The following is a 23587-nucleotide window of genomic DNA, read 5'->3' on the forward strand; positions in this document are numbered from 1 at the left end:
GTATATAATTTTTATCGAAATTATTTATTGTTTACAACTCTTCATTATTCCATGGTAGTTGAAAATTTTATTTAAATCTTTAGTGTTAAGTCTTGATGATCCACATTGGTATTTAATATTTTACAAAATCATTTGTTGTATATGATTCTTGATTACTCAATGTTAGTTAAATTTTTTATTTAAATCCTCAATTTCGATTCTTGATGATCTATGACAATATAATCTTTCTCAAAATTATTTGTTGTTCATAACCCTTGATTCATTCATTTAGTTTAAAATTTTATTAAAATCTCTATTTTTGATTCTTGATTGTCCATGACTCTGCATAATTTTGCTCTGAATCAGGTGTTGTTCATAATTCTTTATTAATCCATGTTAATTAAAAATTTATTTAAATTTTTAGTTATGATTCTTGAGAATCAGTGATTTTGTATAATTTTTCATTTAATCATTTCTTGCTTATACCTCTTGATTAATCCGTGTTTGTTAAAAATTTTAGTTATATCTTTAATTTTGATAATTTTATTTAAGTCTTTAGCTTTAACTCTTGATGACCCATGACTATATATATTTTTGGTAAAAATCATTTGTTATTTATAATTCTTGATTAATCCATGTTTGTTATAAATTGTATTTAAGTCTATATTTTTTATTTTTGATGATCCATGAGTGTGTGTAATTTTTCTTGAAATCATTTGTTGTTCTTGATTAATCCATGTGTTAGCCCAATGGTTCTCCTAGTCATGTTTTGACGATAACAAACCATGGTTAAGTTAATAATTAGTTTGAATTATAAAGAATTTCAGATGTTAATTTGGAAATTCATCAAATGATCTAATGGATGTAAGATCAAGATTTTTAAAAGACCTTTCAATCATAGGAAACATTGTAAGATGAATGCATGACTGCACTTAGGATTTACATATCATCTCATGCATATTTGAAAAACTCGGTTTATACTTTAAAGTTATATTTCCATCAAAATTCGAGTTCTATTAAATGAACCTTAGGCAAAACGTTTCAAAATTGACATATTATTTTACCTAAAAACCTTGCCTAAGTGCTAGAAGCAAAAAGACCATAAAAAGATAGGTTTTCAGGCCAAAAATGGTAAACCGGTTGAGGCACTGGCCAAACCAGCTCAATTGGCTAGGATACCGGTCGACCGGTTACTCCTTCCTGGTCGAGGTCCGGTCTAGAGGTGCAAAAACACTATCTCTCTTCCAGTAGCCTTTCTTTCTCGATCGAGGGATTTGTCTTCTCGATTGAGGTCCGATTGAGGGTAACAGTCACCTGCCAAGCATTAAATGCTCTAATGGCTAGTGAACTGGTCGACCCCCAACTCGACCAATTGAGGTTGTTTTTTGATTTTTTGGCTCTTGAGGTTAGAAACCTATAAATTGAGAGTTCCATTTCATTTGAGTAAGAGAACACCTGTATTTATTTGTTTATCTACTTATTCTTGCCATAAAAGCTCTCATTCTTTTCTTGGTGCATTAAATCCCCATTTGCATATTCTTTAGTGCACCCTTGTGATTCATCCTAGCCTTGAGTTGTATTTGAGCCATTGTTGAGTTAGGTTAAGAGATTCATACTTGTTAATTGAGTGTTAAAGCCTTCAAGTGAGTAGAGACTTGAAGAGATTGTGTAAGAGCCCATTGGGGTTAGAATCTAAGTGTAAAAAATGATTAAAAGCTTGGTTGAAGCTTTAAGTATAAGTGGAACCCTCACTTGGTTAGGAGCTTGAGGAGAGTGGATGTAGGCAAGAAAGTGTCAAACCACTATAAATCCGAGTTTGCCTTCTATATCCTTATCTCTTTATTTTTGTGCTTAATCTTATTGTGTTTAAAAAGAATTTTTTTTAAACTCCAATTCAACCCTTTCCCCCCTCCCTCTCTCTCTCTCTCCTCCTCTTAGGTGTTTTTATCCATTTAGATTAACCATTTATTTTCTCAATTGGTATCAGAGTTAGCCCTCTTGTTTAAGACTTAATCATCTAAGAGGAAATGACTAATCCATCAAGCTCATCTCACATTGAAAGTTTTGTAACCACTAGACCTCCATTTTTTGCAGGAATCGATTATCCCTATTGGAAAACTAAAATGACTTGGTTTTTACAATCAATCGATTTAGACGTATGGGATGTTATTGAAAATGACCCAACTTTTCCTTCAAAACTAGTTGATGGAGTCATGGTTCGAAAACCTAAGCAAGAATGGGATGAGCGTGATAAAAGAAATTTTCAATTAAATGCTAAGGTTGTTTATACTTTGCAATACTCTATGGATAGAAATGAATATAATATAATATGTTAATGCAAATCGACTAAAGAAATTTGAAGATTACTTGAAATAACTCAAAAAGGAACAAATCAAGTTAAATAGTCAAAAATCGATTTACTTGTTCATAGCTATGAATTGTTTTTGATGAAAGATAATGAAACTATTATTGAGATGATCATTAGGTTCACCGACATTGTCAATGGTCTTGAAGCCTTGGGAAAGACCTACAAGGAATCCGAAAAAGTGATGAAGATCTTGAGGTCACTTCCATAAAAGTGGCATATAAAGGTCATCGCAATTCAAGAAGCCAAAGACTTGACTAAGCTACCTTTGGAGGAACTCATAGGGTCATTGATGACATATGAGATCAATTTGGCAAAGAAGCAACAAGAAGGGGAAGACAAAAGGAAGAAAGACATAACTCTCAAAGTTACAACTAAGGAAGAAGAAGTTGAAGAAGAAAAACAAAGTGAAGAAGATGAAGACTTAGCCCTTATCACAAGAAAGTTCAACAAATCCATGAGAGGTGAAAGGTTTAGAGGAAAAATGTTCACTTTTAGAAAAGACTTTTCTAAAAAGGAATCTCCATCTTATGGTGACAAGAAGAGATGGGAAGAGAAAAGAGACTTGGTATGTTTTAAGTGCAAGAAACTGAGACACATTAAATATGATTGTCCTCTCTACAAAAGTGAAGTCAAGAAGAGAAAGAAGAAGGCAATGATGACTACTTGGAGTGAAAGTGAAGATGAATCCTTCGAAGAAGAAAATGAGAAAGAAGTGGCAAACATGTGCTTCATGGCAATAGATGAACTTGATGAGGTAAACTTTAATCTTAGTGATGAAGATATACATGATGCTTTTGAAGAATTGTGTGAGGATTTTGAAAAACTTAGTTTGAAAAATATTTCTCTCAAAAAGAAAGTTCAACAACTTGAAAAAGAACTTGGAGAAGTAAAATTTTTTTTTTCAAATGTTGAAGTTTTTAAAACTCATCTTGAAAAAGAGAATGAAATTCTAAGAAAGAAAAATGAATGGTTGACCTCTTCTCTTTCAATCTTTTCTTGTGGACAAAAATCTTTTGAAATGATTCTAGCTAGCCAAAAATGTGTTTTTGAAAAACAAGGGCTATGATTCAAATCTTCAAAAAATCAAAAGTATTTTAAAAACTATTTTGTAAAGGAATCCATTAGTGCAAGTCCTTCCACTACTTGCAACTTTTGTAGAAGAGGATGACACATTAGTAGTACATGCCCTTTAAGAAATGGTTCTCAAAAGAATTCAAATGCAAAAACTAAAAAGTTTTGGATTGAAAAATTCAAGGTCATTAACCTTCAAGGACCCAAAAAGATATGGGTACCTAAATCAATTTGAGTTATTGTATATGAATTTATTTGGTCCTTCTAGGACACCAAGTCTTGGAGGAAACTCTTATGAGTATGTTATTGTGGACGACTTCTCTAGATACACATGAGTCTTGTTTTTAAGTCAAAAGAATGAAGCCTTTTATGAGTTTTCAAAGTCTTGCAATAAGGTTCAAAATGAAAATGGTTTTGCAATTACTTGTATAAGAAGTGATCATAGGAGAAAATTTGAAAATATCAATTTTGAATATTATTGCAATGAGCATGGAATTGACCACAATTTTTCGGCTCTTAGAACTCCTCAACAAAATAGGGTAGTTGAAAAGAAAAATAGAACCCTTCAAGAGATGACAAGAACCATGCTAAATGAAAACAACTTACCAAAATATTTTTGGGTCGAAGCAGTTAACACATCTTGTTATGTTTTAAATAGAGTATTATTGAGGCCCATACTTAAAAAGACTCCATATGAGATTTGGAAAAACAAGAAACCCAACATTAGCCATTTCAAGTTTTCATCACAGACTACGCACAGTCCAATCTATCACAATAGTTCATTATTATTTTCGCTGTAGACCGCACATGTACGATCGGTCACCTTGTTGTCCGCTCTAGTTTTCGTCATAGACCACACCCGATCAAATAGGTTTTGACAGTTTAGTTTTAGTTCGGTGTAGACCAAACTTATACGATCAGTCACATCATTGTTTTGTCTGGTTTTCATTATAAAACATATGCAATCTAATTGTTCACGACATCTCTACAATCAGTCATATAGTTGTTCTATATGATTTTAATCACAATTAGCACCTGATTCGATTGGTCATGACAGTTCAATATCGTTTTCAGCGTAAACCACACCTATGCGATCGATCACATCGTTGTCTTGTCTGGTTTTTGTCATAGACAACACCTAATCCGATCGATCATGATAGTTCAATATCATTTTTGGCGTACACTGCATCTCTACGTTAGATCACGTCATTATTTTCGTCACAAGCAACACCCGATTTGATCAATCACGACAACCCAATTTCGTTATTGGCGTACACTACACCTATACAATCGATCATGTCATTGTCTCTTCTAATTTTCATAAGAGATCGCACCCGGTTCAATAGGTCCTGACAACTCAATTTTGGTTTCGGCGTAGTCTAGATGATTACTACCCAAAAAGTGCTATTTTACACCTTTAATGCATTATGTTTTAAGCACTTTTGTGTAGTAGTTCTCCATCTTTAGTCCAATTGGCATGTTAAGGACCTAGCAATGTCTTCTAATCATATTTGTGGCTAGTTTTAATGTTTTAATAGCTTTTTGGATCATTAAGACAAGTCAAGCAAAGGAGAGAAGCAAAGAGAAGCAAAGTGAAAAAAAATCAAGATGTAGCAGCTGCAGTCTTCTTTCACACTTTTGGAGCACTTCCCGAAGTCCATTTTTTACATGCTATATACCATTTCAAAGCTCTGGAAGTCAAGAATCCAACGCTTCAAACCGTGTACGATTTGGAGCTGAAATGAGGAAGATATGGCCTTCGGAAGCCAACTGCTCCAGGTTATGCGAAAATTTCGCATTCCACAAGAGGTTATGCGAAATTCGCATAACATTCGCATATGGTTCGCATAACCTATGCGTGTTGCGAATTTTGCTCTGCCCTTTGCCGACTCCACTTTAGATATTTTCCTTTGTATTTTGTGATGTAATTTCCTTTATTATCCTTGTAATTAACCAATCATAAGCTTTAGCTTTTGTAAAGACTTTATAAGGGGTGGAAATCACCTCTTGGAATATAGAGAATACGTATTACGTTTGACACTTAGAATTTTACAGAGCTCTCTCGTTCTCTTTTCTCTTTATTATTTTCTTTTTCTTGGAAGCCAAACAACCTCTAAGGATGTTTGCCCGGAGGATGAGAGGCTAAACTTTCGGTTTCTTGAAGTAAAGGAAGCTAGGTGAAAAGTCCAGATGAAAAGGTGGAAAGCTTCCATGCATTAAATTCAGGTAGTTGGAATTCATAAATGGTTTCTAAATCCAAAGTTTTGCTTTAAACCCCTTAGAATCACTTTGAATGACCAATACATGGTAAGCTTCAGGTCTTTATGGATGCTTATTGCTAGATTCATATTAGTCCATTAGTTATCATGTACGAGTCATTGGAAAGTGATTCAAGGTGAAGACCCATAGTGTCTTAAGCCATTAATGGACCTTGACTACCATTTCTATTGATCTTTTATGGATTAAATCTTCATTGTCAAACCTATACCGGTTCGGGAAATAACTATAGGTTAAATCCCCAATGCGAGGAGAAAAATCCGGAATTTTCCACTTTCTATTCTGAACTTGATCCTAGCAACCCTTAGCTCCGGGAGACTTTCTTTCTTCCATTTTTAATTAGTTTATGTTAGTTTAGTTTCAAACACTTTCAAAACAAATTTTATTTTCTTTTAAACTTTAAGTTTTTGATTAAGGAAATCATTAAATACAATTTCTAATTTTGAGTATATCACTGGTAGAATGAAAACCCATCCCAGAGTTCGACCCTAGAGCCACTATACTATAGTAGCTTTGCTACATTAGTATGAGGTCATAGGTTTTATAAATGTTTTTGATTAAATGACCCATTTGGAGTTACACGCGAATCACTAGACCTATTTGATCGATCACGCCGTTGTCTTGTCTTGTTTTAATCATAGACTGCACCCAGTTCGATCGATCATGACAACTTTATTTCGTTTTCAGCATAGACTGCACCTATTCGATCGGTCATGTCGTTGTCCTGTCTGGTTTTCATCACAAACTACAGTTGGTCTGATCGATCATGAAAACCCAATTTCTTTTTTATCGTAGATTGCACCTATACAACTAATCACGCTGTTGTTTTGTCTAGTTTTCCTCACTAACCACACCCGGTCAGATAGGTTCCGATAGTTTAGTTTTAGTTTTGGCATAGATCGTACCCAGTCCGATCGATCACGACAACTCAGTTTTATTTTCGGCATAGATTACACTTGTATGATTGACCACGTCGCTGTTCTGTCTGGCTTTCATCACAGACCACACACAATCAGATAGGTCCCGACTATTCATTTTCGGTTTCAATGTGGACCAGTCTTATACGATCGGTCATGTCATTGTCATGTTTGGTTTTCATCATAGATTGGACACGATCTGATCAATCATGATAACTCAATTTCTTTTTTGACGTAGATCGCATTTGTATGATCAATCTCATAATTGTCCTATCTGGTACTTGTCAAAGTTGACACCTAATCCGATTGGCCACGATAGTCCAGTATCATGAAAACGTAGACCGCACCTATACGATCGATCACGTCATTGTCCTGTCTGGTTTTCGTCATTGATGACACTTGGTTCGATCGATCATGACAACTCATTTTCACTTTCGATGTGGATCACACCTATACAATTAGTCACACCATTGTCTTATCTAATTTTGTCACATATCAGACCTAGTTCGATAGATCACTACAACCTAGTTTCATTTTTGACATAAATTGCATCTACACGATTGGTCATGTAGTTGTTCTATTTGATTTTTGTCACGATTGGTACTCGATTCGATCAGTCACGACAACTCTGTTTTGTTTTTGACGTAGACCACATTTATACAATTAGTCACGTCATTGTCCTATCTAGTTTTTGTCACAATCGGCACCCGATCCAATCAGTCATGACAGTTTAGTATCGTTTCGGCGTAGACCACATCTATACAATCAGTCATGACGTGGTCCTATTTGGTTTTCATCACAAACCACACTTGATTAGATAGGTCCTGAAAGTTCAATTTTGGTTTTGGTGTAGACCATACCTATATGATTGGTCACATCGTTCTCTTGTTTGGTTTTTGTCAAAGACCGTACTCGATCCGATTGTTCACACTAGCTTAGTTTTGTTTTAGATCGTATTTGTAGAATCGGTCATGTAGTTGTCTTATCTAGTTTTCTTCACAGTCGACACCTAATCCGATTGATCATGACAATTTAATATCATTTTCGGTGTAAATCGCACAAACTACACTTGATCCGATCGATCACAACAGTTTAGTATTGTTTTTTATGTAGAACGCACCTGTATGATCGATCATGTTGTTGTTTTATCTAGGTTTCATCATAGACTACACCTAGTTAGATAGGTCCCGATAGTTAAGTTTTGGTTTCTATATAGACCATACCTATATGATTGGTCATGTTGTTGTCTTGTCTGGTTTTCGTGATAGACTGAATATGGTTTAATCAATCATGACAACTCAGTTTCGTTTTTGATGTAGACCGCATCTTTACGATTAGTCACGTAGTTGTCCTATTTGGTTTTCTTCATAGACGGTACTCGATCTGATCAGTCATGACAATCAGTATTGTTTTCAGAGTAGACTGCACCTGTAAGATCGATCACGTCGTTGTCCTGTTTGGTTTTCATCACAACCCGCACTCGATAAGATAGGTCCCAACATTTTAGTTTTGATTTCAATGTAGACTAGACCTAAACAATTGATCACATTATTGTCTTATATGGTTTTTGTCACAGATCGTACTCGATTCGATTGGTAATGACAATTTAGTTTTGTTTTTGGTGTAAACTATATCTGTACCATCAGTCACGTTGTTGTCTTATCTGGTTTTTGTCACAATCGACACCCGATCCGATCAGTCAAGACAGTTCAGTATCGTTTCTGACGTAGATCACACCTATATGATTGGTCATGTTATTGTCATGTCTGGTATTTATCATAGATTGCAATCGGTCCAATAAGTCACGATAGTTCAATATCATTTTCGATAAAGAAAGCAACTGTACGATTAATCACGTCATTGTCTTATTTGGTTTTTATCACAAACCGCACTCAATCAGATAGGTCTTGACAGTTTAGTTTCGATTTCAATGTAGACTAGAACCATACAATTGATCACGTTGTTGTCTTATCTGGTTTATGTCACAAATTGGACACGGTCTGATCGGTCACGATTACTCAATTTCGTTTTCAGCATAGACTGCATTTATACGATCAATCACACAATTGTCCTATTTGGTTTTCATCAAAGTCAACACCCGATCTAATTGATCACAACAGTTCAATATCGTTAAAACATAGACCATGCCTATACAATCGGTTATGTTGTTTTCTTGTCTGGTTTTCATCACAGTTTATACCCAGTCTGATCGACCACAACAGTTCAGTATTGTTTTTGGTGTAGAACACACCTGTACGATTGACCACGTTGTTGTCCCGTCTGGTTTTCATCACAGACCACACCCGGTTAGATAGGTCTTGACAGTTCAGTTTCAATTTCGGTGTAGACCAGACTTATATGATCGATCACGTCGTTGTCTTATTTGGTTTTCGTCATAGACTATACGCGATCCAATCATTCATGACAACTCGTTTCGTTTTTAGCATAGATTGCATTTATACGATAAGTCACATCGTTGTCCTATCTAGTTTTTGTCACAATCAACACTTGATTCGATCAGTCACTATAATTTAGTATCGTTTTCAATGTAGATCGCACCTGTACGATAGGTAACATCATTATCCTATTTGGTATTTATAATAGGCTACACCAGGTCCAATCGATCACAACAATTTAGTATCATTTTCAACATAGAACACACTTGTACAATCGGTCATGTCGTTACCCTTTCTGGTTTTCATCACAAACCGCACCCGATCAAATAATTCTTGATAGTCCAGTTTCAGTTTCGGTATAGACTAGACCTATATGTTCGATTATGTCATTGTCCTTACTGGTTTTCATCACATACCGTACCCGATCTGATTGGTCATGACAACTGAGTTTTGTTTTTGGTGTAGATTGCATCTATACAATCAGTCACATAGTTGTCCTATTTGGTTTTCATCAATGTCGGCACCTGATCCAATCGATCACGACAGTTTAGCATGATGAAAACGTAGATTGCACCTATACGATCAATCATATTGTTGTATTTACTGGTTTTTGTCACAAACCGTACCCGATCTAATTGGTCATGGCAACTGAGTTTCATTTTCGACATAAATTGCATTTATATGATCAGTCATTTAGTTATCCTATCCGGTTGTTGTCAATGATGACACCCGATTCGATTGGTCACGACAGTTCAGTATCATGAAAACATAGACCACACCTATATGATCGGTCACATCGTTGTCCTGTCTGGTTTTTGTCATAGGTTGTACCTGATCCAATTGGTCACAACAGTTCTATATCGTTTTTGACATAGAATGCACCTATACGATTGATCACGTCGTTGTTCTTTTTGGTTTTCATTACATACTGCATCCGGTCAAATAATTCCTGACAGTTTAATTTTGATTTCTGTGTAGACTAGATTGACTACAAGTTTATAAGACCTTCTAGTCATATTGCAACCATCTCATACTATTGTTGCCTTCTGACCCTGTGTTACAAGCTTCCAATTACACCATTCATCCTTAACTTTTCCTAGAGGAATTATCTTCTAATTGTTACGAGTTGTACTATTCCTTGCCAATAGTGTCACCTAAGGTGAGGTTTTTTGGTTGTTGAATCCTAAAGGTAGGACATTGGATCCCTACTACATCGAGGTTGATACCTTAAGGAGGGCAAATCTACTCTAAGAACAATGTTATCACACATCAGCCAAAAAATTTGATAAGTACTCTACTCCATCTTTTAAGTTTTTGTTTGTTGTGTATTAGGCTTAGATAACTTTGAATTAGTTTCAAGTTTTAGACTTTTTAACCATCAGAGACCACCTTTGGAAGAGATTGCTTTTAAAACTTCAAACAAAGTTGACTTTATGAGGTTAGAGCTGCCTTTTTCTAAGGAGAGAGATAAAGAGTGCTCTATATGTTTTATATGGGGGCTAGGCTCCTAATTCAAATGGTTTCACTTTGACTTTCTAGCAAAATTATTAGGTTATTGTCAAAAGGGATGTTTTGGGCAATGTTAAGAGAATTCTTTAAGGACACGTCCTTTAAATAAAGCCTTAACACTACCTTCTTAGTGTTGGTCCCTCAGAAAAGGTTAGCACAAAGACTTAGCACCCTTTTATGAAGGGCTATCAAATCTTAGATGCAACTTTGTTAACTAAGTCATAAAATCTAAATTAAAGAATTTGAGAGGAAAGGTGATTTGTTAATTAGATAATGAGAAAGCCCACAATCATGTTAATTGGACCTTCTTACTTTCCATTATGAATAATATGGAGTTTGGCCAAAATTAGATTCATAATTCATTAGATAAGATTTTGATTATCTACTATAAGACTATGTTGGTGAATGGTTCTCCTTCCACATTCTTTTAGAAAAATACTTCAATAATTGAAAACAAAAAACCATTTTCATCTTTACTTATGAACACAACCCATTTTCCCAGGTTGATCCCCCCAACTCAAGCAACAACTGTGCCTAGACACAAATATCCTCTCTCTACTCTTCAATGAATGATTTGGAGAAGGGTTCCTTTCGATTTGGTGTTTTTCTAGCAAAAAGACAACATCAAGAAACATGAAAATAGTATTCCATAATTTAGCCATAGAAACACACTCGAATAATATTAAACTAGATTTTGCCTATCAACAAGGCAAAAAGACTATTTTACATGAAACTAGATGAGTAAGCTCAAATAATATTCCCTCCAAATAGACGAACAACTAATACATCATTATTAATAATAAAGTAGCATGGATTTACAGTGATGGGTGAAGAGGACATGGTATGCGGTCACAAAGGATTGATGTTGTAAGTTGAGAGATAGGTTATTCAGCTAATCGAATTCGTTTGACATCACTCTCAGGGACGCTTGCATCATTTCCATTACCCTTGACTGAAACACCTGTTTGGGTTGACCCCTGCATAAACATAACAAGTCAATTGCCTGTAGAGACACAATAGGTCAAATACATTATTCATGGAATGAACTTCTACTTTTTCTTCTTAGGATTAGATTAACAATAGGTTGCATGTCTTTAGATTTGGTTAGAAGTTGTGGGGTTTGTGGGTTGTTTTAGATTTAGTTAGGGTGTTGGAATTGTTGGGTTTATTCCCTCATGAAATTTTGGGAATTGTGAGGATAACTTTCAATGAATGTTTTAGGTGTGTACAAGGACCCTATGTTGAGAAAAGAGTGGGAGGCCTTTTGAGAGGAGATTAGCGCCATTGGAAGATTGTGGGATGATACATGATGTAGAGGTGGAGATTTTTATGTGGTCAAGTTCCTTCATGAAAGGATGAACTCACCTATGTGAGGCTCCTCAAATTTCATTTAGGAGCTTGATTTGTTGGATGTCCCTTGGCTTGTAGTGAGTTCACATGTTGGGGTGATTAGCGTAACCATTCTTTATCTTTATGATCCCTTTTTGCCATGGAAAGCATCTCCCCAGTGTATCCCAAAGAATTCTTCTAAGGCCTCCATTAGATTATTCCCTCACTCTCCATGATAGTGGTGGAAGTAGGGTTTAGGGATTTGATTAAATGTTCGTGGAAAAGTTATAGGATTATGAGCTCTTTAAGTTTTGTTTTAATGAAAAAGACATTAAAAGACTTGAAAAAATTGGGGGGAGGGGAGAAAGTGTTTGGGAATATAGTAGCTCATAAAGCTTGTGCTTTGGAGTAGATTAGGTTTTAAGATAATAGGGGAAGTATTGACACTTTGTTTGCTTTGTGTTTAAGGGGGTCAACTTTTTAAGATAAACTCTTGTCAGGTTAGACATGTCTTGGAGGTGGAAATCTTGTGTTCTTTGGTTAAAGAGAAGTAAACAAAAATAATTTTTTTTTTTTCATAGAACAACCAAGGGCCATAGGAGAGGTAATTTTATCTACAAGCTGAGGGTTACATCTATCACTCTCTCAAGTGTCTAAAATTAAGTGAAGGATCTCAAATTTCCTTTACCAATTGTGTTTGCATTTTAGGGTTAGTTTCAAATCTATTGATGCTTTAGACAATGAGGTGCTAAAGTAGTTTTAGTTTGAAAAAGATTAGCTTTTGGTTGTGTCTAGTCAGGGATTTAGCACAAGGGTTTCTATCATTGTTAAGGAAAAGCAAAAAAGAAAAATAAAAAACTACTTCTATCCTCTTATCATAAGCTACCTTGTATAAACACTCCTTATCCTTTATTTATAACTAAGCAACAAAAAAGTTACCACAACAAATCTTTAATACATTTAACTGACACCAAAGGACAATAGGAGTATACATTTGAGATTATTGATATAGCAAATTTATGGTTATTGAGCAATATAATTTTATTTTATTAAATAAAAACATAACAACTAAAAGGAATACGACAAAAAAAACCTGAAGTTTCCAAGAATGGTTGATTAAAAAAATAACACCTATTTGAGAATGAGTGACCCCATGATCCATTTAATGGTTGATTAAACATGGATCATTTTACAATATTGGTTGTTAAAGCATCATATATGCAGTTAGTATATAGCTTTCACTTGAAAAAACTTGATTTATTGATTGCTTATGTCTCTTAATAGTAATATAATGAATTATACAAAATTTACCGTTTCATCAGGAACGACTGCATATCTTTCTGACGGTGAGACCCAGATTCTCCCTGCTCAAGGAAAACATAGGAATAATTCAAAAATATTGAGAAGCCACCGCATAACTATTAAACACAGGAAGAATATACAGAACCTGTTGATGGATCAACTTTTGAGGTTTCTATCTGTTGTCCACCAGATCCATCCGCACTCAACACCTCTATCATCTTTGGAATATTTCTTCAGTTTCCCAAAAAAGAAAAAGGAAGTCGTTAATTCCAGACTTAATATAAAACGCTACCAAATTTTGATCATATCTGATTTCAATTTCACAAAACAGAAGATGAGTTAAACCATAGCTGAAAGTAGGAATGTGATCTTATTTATATTAACTCCTTGTGATGCTCAAAGTCTTTTTAGGAAAATATCTGATTCCTTTTTTTGACTGTTATAAGGGTTTTCTTTCGCTAATCAGTTCTTTAAGAGAGGAAAAAATCCTAAAAGATTCATCAGATGATATGATATTCACGAGCAAGGAAACATAGGAATACCCAAAATCTTATAATAATCAGGTGGCAACATATGTTTGACACTAATAATGGATGCAACCAAGGACCCCAGGTTCGACTCACCCAATGAGCCACAAAAGGAAGACCATTAAGTACAGACATACATCATAAAAGAAAGTTGGCAATGTTGAGTTGTGTGGAGCCTAATTTATAAAGTACACTTTTCCCTTCAATTGTTTTAAAGGGTATTTTAGTTGTTTTACATATATATTAGCCTGACCTAATTTTCATATTATATAGGGTGATTATTAGAGCAACCATTTTTCTATGGGAAGACATAGGAGAGACAATAAATGTAAGGTGTGAGATCACCCTATATCTTTCAATCATAGTGAAAATCTGTAGCAACAAAGTTTACACAACTCTCACATTAAGAGTGAACCACTATAAGAGTGAACCATTAAGAGTGATCTACTATAAATCCTGTGTGTTCTGTTTATTTTTCTATTTATTGTGTGTTATTGCTCTCATAAATAGGGATTTTGCTCTTAACCGACAATTCCTTTTTGGTTTCATTCTTTTCCCGAGACTTTCAAGTCTTGAAGATTTTGAAGTTTCACAACTTGTCCAAGACTTTAGTCTTAAGAACTAGAAATTTTTCCTACTGATTATTTTGGGGATTTGAAATGGTAATTCCTAGAATTCTGATGAGAAAGTGAAGCCACAGCAGAGGTAAAGGAGGCATGTGTGAAGGTGAAGTGCCCATTGCTGTTGGTGGAAGGAGTGGCAGTCCAATGGTTGGACGTGATATAGGTATCATATGTAATCATGAGAGTGGTGCTGCACATGGGGGTCAGTCAGGTAAACGTGGAGGCGAATTTGGAATAAGATATATGCAGATTGGTGGTGATGTTGGTGTTAAGGAAGGTGGAGGATAAGTTTAGCTTGTTTTCATAATATATGGTCGGAGTTTAATCATCCTCTGCCTGCCTATTTAAGAAAAGGAAGGCCTAAAATGGTACCAGCTTATTCTAACATAAAAAACCCAAAAGTCCCACAAGGTTTATGTGCAGAAATTTGTTTTCCTTATCCTTGGTGTTTCCACTTGCCTCAATTTCGAGATAAAAAAACTGAAATACTGACTTCATATTTCAAATGGGGTGCAGTCTCTCATAAAACAAAAAGGATATTAAACAGGAATTATTCATCATACTTAGCTTTCGTCCAATTATGTTCGATTGTTCGATTTTGTTCTTGTCTTCTGTCTTCCCCTTATGTTTTTTTCTGTTTAAAAAAACGTAAAAGAAATAGAAAGAAATCTCCTTTTTTTAATGACTTCTATTTTCCTTGTATAATCTGTTTCTTATAAGCAAATTTTATTTCCTACCAAAAAATGAAAAATAAAAATAAAAGATTGTCAATGCTGCTACAGTTTGATATATACAAACATAAGCTTAAGAAAACAATCAATGAGTAAATCCAATTTTATCATGCATCATTTAACAGAGGAATTTCAGCATTTCATGCAAATGACAAAACAGTGACAATCACATGAAAACCCAACAATTTTCAGATATTGATAACCAAGTGACAGTCAATTTCAAACATGATCCAGTTCCAAATGCTATTACCGGTCAATGGATTCGCCATGCCCAAGCTGTCCATTTGTACCTCTTCCCCATGAAAATACATTTTGCCTTTCTGTAACAGCAAGTGTGTGCCTCCATCCACATGAGATATGAACTACTTTCTGCAGGAGAGGAAATATCAAAATTTTAAAATAAAAGTGAAAACCAGACATAAACTAGAATAGAATACAACCCCATACAAAAAAAGGTTAAAAAAATAATTAATTAAAAAATTAAAAAAAAAAAAAAAACTCCAAAGCACTGAACATTATTGTCAATGGGCTATCTTTACCAACTTGGGGAACGAAGGGGGAGAGAATGTACCTGCTCATGAGGAAATTTAACTTGCACAGGAGAGCAATGGTCAACATTGTCACCAACACCAACTTGTCCAAACTGCACAAGAAAAGAGAAGCTCCAGTCAATAAGCAAAGGTTTTGACAAAATAATAAGCTAACATACAAATAACTTAATTAAGAGAATTTAAGGATTAGATAAACAAGAAGTCATTCCTCATTCTTAAATTAAAGATCTCCTTCCCCTGTATTATTGTTTTTTGCCAGTGTCAACTGAGGAAGATCACTGCTTTTAGGAAAAAAGAAATATACAGAGAGCAAGAAACTGCAATACACAAGGCAGAACCCTTGAGCACAAGGTGAAGTACTTGAAAGGTTTTCCTTACTTTCCTTCCTAATGAATAAAACTAAGCAAAATTTTTCTTTATAGTCAAAGCCATAATTCATATTACAAGAGCTGTGCCTTATGATTGATGATGAACAGCCATGTGTGTATTCTTATTATAAGGATGCCAAGTGCCTTGACATAATTGATAGAGGGTACTTTTTTTACCACCTCATCTAAGCCCAGAATATTGAAGTTATATTTAAGCACTAAGCTTGTTGATTCATCCATAAAATAAATTTACTGGAACCAGGAAGCAAACACTGACTCAGACATCTATTCAACAATATCGGTATCTTTACTATAAACAAAAACAGTAACATTAACCTTATTCCATCCCCAGCCATAAAGTTTTCCATCAGACGTGAGAGCCATGGTGTGCCTCCAACCACCAGATATCTGAAAAGATTAAAAAGAAAAGAAAATTTGAAAATTCTAGACATTAAAGCTTTTCATCAAACTTAAGTTGAGAAGTATCTTACATTAGCACTTCTTGTAAAGATTTTCTAGTTAATTGCATTTAATATTCACCTAACTCTCTAACTTTTCGTTCTACCAAGACTTTTGGATCCAAAAACTTTGAAACTATCCTCTACCATGTATTAATGGGGTGTATGCAAGGCTCCCATATTCTACCCGGTTTGTTTCTCTAATCATAATTGTTCAAAAATTTAGACACTATGGTCCTTTACCCAGTTTGGTTCTTAAAACAAAATTCCTCACAGACTATGGTGGCGTTACATTTATAGTGGTCTAGCTCTATTTTTCTTTCTTCTGATAAGAGAATTATCCATCAGTCCATGTGATTACAGACTCCATCACAGTGGAGCTTCCAAATGCAAGCATTGGATTCTTCTACACAGTTCCTGAGCTGTTGATTCAATATGAACGTTCCAAAGAGTCACTAGGATGAAAGAGTCCTTACTGGAGGTGACCAACTAAACTTCCATATAGTTTAAATTTGCCACCCAGTGAGGGTCAGTTCTGTTATTTAGAAAACATGGTATGAGATTAGAGCTGCCTGATGCTGATACAATAGGGGGTTATGTTGAATAAGCACTCTCCATTTGAATGCATAAATCTCGTGGCAAGTTCAAGCATAGAAGTGCAATTTATTGATATAGCTCAAGAGGTATGCAAAATTCTTTGGTTAAAGATAGAAAATTTATATCCTTAAAAACACAATCCTATAGGACCAACTTATATACCACAGCTGAATTTTTTTATTTATTTTTATCACATTTTTCAATAATACACAATTTGTTGCAAGGAAGGTGGAAGAAATGAACAGAAAAGTTGGGATCTCACAAATACTATTCCCACACAAAACATTAATATTCCATATTATCTTCAACCTGAATAAATGAAGAAAATCAACACAATTCAAATAGGAGTAAAAGAGAACCTCAGAAATCAAATTTTCCTGCAAGGCTTCCAGTTTATGAGGAGTGAGGTGATCCTCAAAATCACCATGTCCTAGCTGACCATATTTGCTCCACCCATATGTGTATAAACCACCAGAAGAGGAAACAGATATCGTATGCCGCCATCCACATGCAACCTTAACCATCTTCACTCCCTGCACGTTAAATTATAACCTGAACCAGTTAGGCTACAATACCACACATATTGCATGGAGTACGGTATTGACAACTATGCCTGCTTGAAATGAAAAGAAGTTTAACATAGTAAAATATATCTTGATAGGCTTATTAATATTCCTAAAAACTTAGACAGATAAAGAGGGAAAAAAAAACTGGAAAGAAAAATGATCTCCATTCGTTGACATACTTCAACAGTAGAAACTTTCTCAGGAACCAAGCGATCATTTCTATCACCTAGGCCCAAGTTTCCATATCGGCCCCAGCCCCAACCATAGAGCTCACCATCTTCTGTAACAGCAGCAGTATGTTCAGCACCAGCAGCAACCATTTTGACAGATACGCCCTAAATGCATAAATCAAGTGAAGTTCTTAAACCATTTCAAAGAAGTGTTTCTATGTTCACTAGAATGAGGATATTCTATTGACAGGGAACATGATAATCAATGATAATATCAACCACACAAGATCATCTCTGCCTTAAAACAATTTCAATTTTTAGAAGACTACACACACACATACATTTTACTTTTCTATCCCTTAAAGCCTGTGCAAATGAAAGGAAATAATTTTCAACTTGCACTTCCTCTTCATTTTCAAACTGATAATAATAGTTCTTTTATAGGATTGGCATATATATTAGTGAGTTATAAAACAATAAAGTTCAATGGGAGCCATAAAAAAACGACAACTATTCCAAAGAGCATAGCCGCTCAACTAGTAAGATTAGGGGACATTAATTATAAGCTGTGGCACTTGAGGAACAAGTCTTAGTTGTGCAGCTTGTGCCAACATCAAGAAATCATGTAGCAACTTGTCCCCATGGGAGTATAGATAGTAAGATATACTCTACAAAAAAAGAAAAAGAAAATACAGGGATAAGGCATATTCAAAGAATGTGCAATGGTTAAGGGACTCCTGATAAGAGGAGGCTCCATAGGAAGGTGAGTGTACATTATTTTGATTACGCCCACTACCTGAAAAGCTTGAATCTTCTGTGGAACAAGAGAGTCCTCAGTGGTGCCAAGACCGAGCTGACCATTTTGATTACGCCCCCAACTTAAATAAAATACAGAAAAAACAAATGCACTTAGTGGATAAAATCAAATCTGGAAAGAATTTCAAAAATATTAAGAATTGATATTTTCCTCAAAGCAACATAATAAAAGCAGTGAATGCCAAAAAAGCCTGCACTGGAATTTCCTCAAAGCAACATAACAAGGCAGTGAATGCCAACATAATATATTTGTGTCTTATTATAAATGTTGGTGCTCAAAATCAAATCAAAATTTATGCTATGTAGTGGAATGATGCCCCTTTCTACTCTAGCTTCCAATTGTTTTATTGTACAAAGACAAAAATGCTAGCATTGTATATCTTTTGCCATCTGAATTGGAATTTCAAATCAAGATCACACCCTGGTGATGCTGGAATTGAATCCCTCACAAACCTTATCCATTTGTTATCATGAGTTTGCACTTTGACATAATCCCAAAATCTCACATTAGGGTCCAAGAACCTTTAGTCTGAATCTTAAAACAAGTGGCCACTACACTAGCAAGAATTTATTTTAGCCTTCTTAGTTCAGAATGACAACTATTTCCATCTTTAAACCTCTTCTTTTTTGTCTGCAAAGATGCCTCTAAAATCAACACCTTAGCTTGGATGAATGCGTAAGGTAACTGAGAAGGTGAATGTTTTGCACTTATTGCAGAGACAAAGGAAGCATTCAACAGTCTCTTTTCATATATGGTTAAGAAAGATTAATAAAACAATCATCATCCATAAGCTCTCACGTTCAAGGAAGACAACTGAAAGACTTCAAGCCACCACTTCATTTGGATCAAGTGAGTTTTAAAGGATTACCATTTCAGATATCATTGACTAACAGTGCATTCCTTCTATCCCTTAAATCAAATGTAAATGGACAAAGAGACAGCTCAAACCAAAAAGGGACGAACGTAACTAGGTGATTCAGACAATGGTCTATTGACATAATTATCTTTTGTTTTTCAAAGCCTGTGTGTTTGAGGGGAGATGGTGTTTGAGCACATACACACAAACTGAGGTGCAAATGACATTTGTAGATTACTGATGTTAGGCAGAGCAGTTGGTTCTTCTATAGGAGTGCCCCTTGGCATGCACTAGATTTTGTACTCTTTTGTACATATTTATTTCAGGAGGCAGCCTCCATGATTCAGTCTCTATAGATTTCATTTTCTATATAGAAAGACAAAAAATAAAAAAGAAATGTCTAGATATCAAGATGACCCCTGTGGATTTGAACCATTACTCTAGTCACACTGTGCACTAACAATAAATAAAGAGATAAAGAGATCAATAACAGAGAAGAAAGTATACAAAAAAAGACCACCAACCTTTGCACCTCGCCATCCATAGTCACTGCCAGACAGTGGCTGTCCCCACAAGCAATTTGCTTAATCCTCAAACCATGTAATGCTTTGATTGGCTGAGGAGTAAACAAGTCACTAGAGTTTCCATGACCTAATCTCCCAAAATCACCCCTGGAAAATCACAAAAAGGATTTACGAGCTTTATAAGACAAATAGAATTGGCAAAAAACATTCACTAAACTGAAGATGGACCAGTTTGACAAGAACATTGTATGAATTGCCGAAAATTTCAGAATGTGAGATAAGTAAAAATAGAACTTCCTACACTAGAAAGCACTAGTTAGTCAATTCAATATGGAAACTCTACAGAGTAGTGTTGGAACTTGGAACTGCAAAGGACAGCAATTACTACAGTGTTTACATTACTATCTCTCACTGCTTCATATGATAAATTTCACAACAATGAATGAACATTAACCAACACACAAATCCAATACCGATTAAGTCATGTAAGTTTCTGAAATTTGACTTGAACCACAGAACTAAACTCAGCAGAAAATGAAGCTTATTCATTTGATATGGAAGCAGAGATTTTCTTGTGTGTTGTGGCTACATATGCAGATTGGAAATTGAAATGCAATGGCCACGGAAGTCCCCATTAGAGTCTGCCATACCAGAGGATTCATCTGGAAAAAAAAAAATCTCAGATGCCTCTACATAGGCCTGGACAATCCCCATAGTGAGACCCCAATAGACCCTGGGTGATTCAAACAAATGGGAAACCGCTAGTGTAATGCCAAGATCATTCAGACCAAGTCAACTTCCAAATTAAAGAACATGTTCTCAAGTAGCAAAGAGCCAAAGACTATTTTTCCGCAAACTGATCTACAAAAGAAGAGATATTTAATAGATGAAGAACGGACCATCCCCAACTATACACTTGTGTAAATGACTCAGAGTATGCAGTTGTATGGTCAGCTCCACAAGTAACAGAAACTACTTCATGGCCATCCAGTGCACTCAGATATGTAGGAGAAAGTCGATCTTCAGCATCTCCATGACCTAACTGTCCATCCTCCCCTCGTCCCCAAGAGCAAACAACATTTCCCGCTGTAAAAAAATGGACCACAACATCATTTGTTTGATCAATGGAAATTCTTTCAAGTTAAATGTAGGTCCTAAAATGAGGTGGAAGAAGTTTCAAAAACAAAGCTACCAGCACAAACTATATAAAACCAAAAAGAAGCACCAAATAATAAGCTGAACCAACATGAGGAAATTGCATGTTCAATTCACAGGCTTAGCTATCTTCAAGCCTGATGCAATAAGATAAGCTATAAAAACTGACATGGGCTAAATATTAGGCCAAAGAGCCTGAAACTAAAAGGATTTAGCTACCTTTAGAAGTACCATGAACTAAGAAATTTTCAAACAGTAAAGTCAAGTGAATGTCATTACAAATTGAAGGAAATGAGGAAGAACATAGGCAGTAAGTATGCAAATGGTAATGCGGTAAACCGGGCAAACTTTGTGCGGATCTGGAAGGAATGGAGTTTGAATCCAATCATACATGCCCATATCTAAATTCAAATCCAAATCTGGCACATTCTAAATAAGTGCATCAGAGTCCAAGTCCTGATTCATTAGAAATTTGAAATTGAAAATGCAAATTTTGAATAAGCATATTATATTCCACATCTCAGAAAAAACTTTTACATGCCCAGAGACATACCATAACAGGCTTAAAATTATTGAATCTACTAAATACCAAGCTTGATCCTTCTTATCATCAACTCTTGTCCATAAGATCCAAATGTGAAAGCCTAATCAATCTTGTAACTCAATCTTGACAGGTCAAATTTGGATCATGATCCTATTATACCCTCAGAAAATGGTAATAATACAGAATATAACAGAGTTAAGTGCAACAATAACAAAACCAACTTCTGGCTGAACAGAAATGTCAAAATAAAGTCATTACCAGCCAATAAGCACAAAGGCAAATACAAACTGTGAAATTTTTTGTTGGGAGGACCCTCTCCAAAAAGGAGGAGAAAAGTGTGTAACGATAATCTCCGTGGTGATTTTCAGGACATCATATGGCTTTATAAATGCTTCCACAAAATCAATGCACAAGAAGGGATGATGATTTCATAAATAAGCACTTGGTTTTGAAATTCCCATGGAACTTGAACCCAAATATATATATATCTTTTGCCACTCTTCTGCTTACTCAATTGATTTATAGAGAACAAATGATCTGCTCCATATAAAAGACAAGAACCACCAGCACAGAGTGAGATCACCTAAACCACGGGATTTTGAAAAAAGGTATATCTATAGTAATCTTAAAAATTATTTTTTAATATATGACAATTGGAAAAATATTTCAAAACTGTGGAAAGAAAGACAACTTCAAAATTTAAATTAAAGTTTTCTCTTCAAAAAATACAGAAGAGTTTTCGAACTAACGTATTTAAATATATATACTTTTTTTTTAAATGACTGCATTTTTTTTTTCTTCAAAATCCCCCAAAACCACACAATACTTTGATCCATGAGCAGCATTATAGAATTGGATTTCTTCCCAATTCAGTGCACACATTTTGTAGGGACACTCAATCCTCACTCACCGATAAACACACATGGCCCAAAACACACTACCCACCACATAAACAAAAGTCACTCATTACACAGGGGGGGAAAAGGCTACAAGAAACTACAAGGCAATTCAGTGAAACCCAATTTGGATGCATACAATAGCAGCCTTGCTTTCCCTGTTGAAAAGGTCCACTATATAAAGACACAAAATTATTGGATCCAGCTTTGTGGGTTTACATTCGACGACCCATTAGTAAAAAGCAGAGAAAGAAAAGGTGGGAAAAGCAAAATCACCAAGATCCCATTTGGATGAACACAATCGAAAGACACCCAGACCCAGGTGAGGATCCATGATTGTGGGTATAAACACACAAGTACACAACCCATCAGCAAAAAGTAGAGAAAAGAAAAAGGTCATAAAAGGCTGGGAAACAAAAAGCTTACAAAGAAGAGCAACTGAGTGACTTGCACCAGCAGAAATGAGAAGCACGCGACGAACAGGTGCACTCACTTCACTCATAGTGCCACCCACATCTGCCATATCCGGAACTCCAACTCTTGTGTTGTGGAAGAAGACCACAAAGTTGCAAAAATGCAGAGAAAGACAGACTACTAGAGTTGAATCTATATGGCCGTTGGGAAGAGAGAGAGGAGGCAGAGAAATTTATTTGTTTATTTATTCATATTGATAATAGAGAAAGAACAAGTAGAGTAAAGAGTGAAGTTGAGAGAAGGACAAGAAGAAGTAGGAGAGAGGACTGGTGGGGGAGAGGGAAGGAAGCACAATTAGGGGCAGGTGGTGCAGGACAGCGGCATTCATTGCGGTAGGGAGGAGGTTCAAGTCCACCATTTCTCCACCACTCGTTTTTCTCTTACCACTAATTCAACTTTCTACCCTCACTTTTAAAGTCCAAACAATATATATTTCTTCTTCCCAAATCATTCAGCCAGCCGTCTAGAATTTAGCCGACACATCCCATGTTCATCTTCAAATATTATCAACATAATTTTTTTTTCAATATAAAATCGAGTATATTTATCAGAAAATTTGGCATTCATATCGTGCTTTTGATC

At 35.3% G+C, this 23587-nt stretch overlaps 1 protein-coding gene across 1 annotated transcript; it reads right to left on the bottom strand.

The window, feature by feature from the left end:
- Positions 1–11401: 11401 nt before the first annotated feature.
- On the bottom strand, positions 11402–23054 carry UVR1 (probable E3 ubiquitin-protein ligase HERC1-like). Its single transcript, NM_001280986.1, is given in 12 exon segments — positions 11402–11494; positions 13158–13210; positions 13294–13379; positions 15280–15398; positions 15601–15672; positions 16285–16356; positions 17363–17536; positions 17749–17904; positions 18536–18617; positions 19937–20083; positions 20836–21022; positions 22958–23054. Coding segments are annotated over 12 exon segments (1338 nt in total).
- Between the last annotated feature and the right edge of the window lie 533 nt (positions 23055–23587).

The sequence above is a fragment of the Vitis vinifera genome, chromosome 7, assembly GCF_030704535.1.
Source record: "Vitis vinifera cultivar Pinot Noir 40024 chromosome 7, ASM3070453v1".
NCBI classification, from domain to species: Eukaryota; Viridiplantae; Streptophyta; class Magnoliopsida; order Vitales; family Vitaceae; genus Vitis; species Vitis vinifera.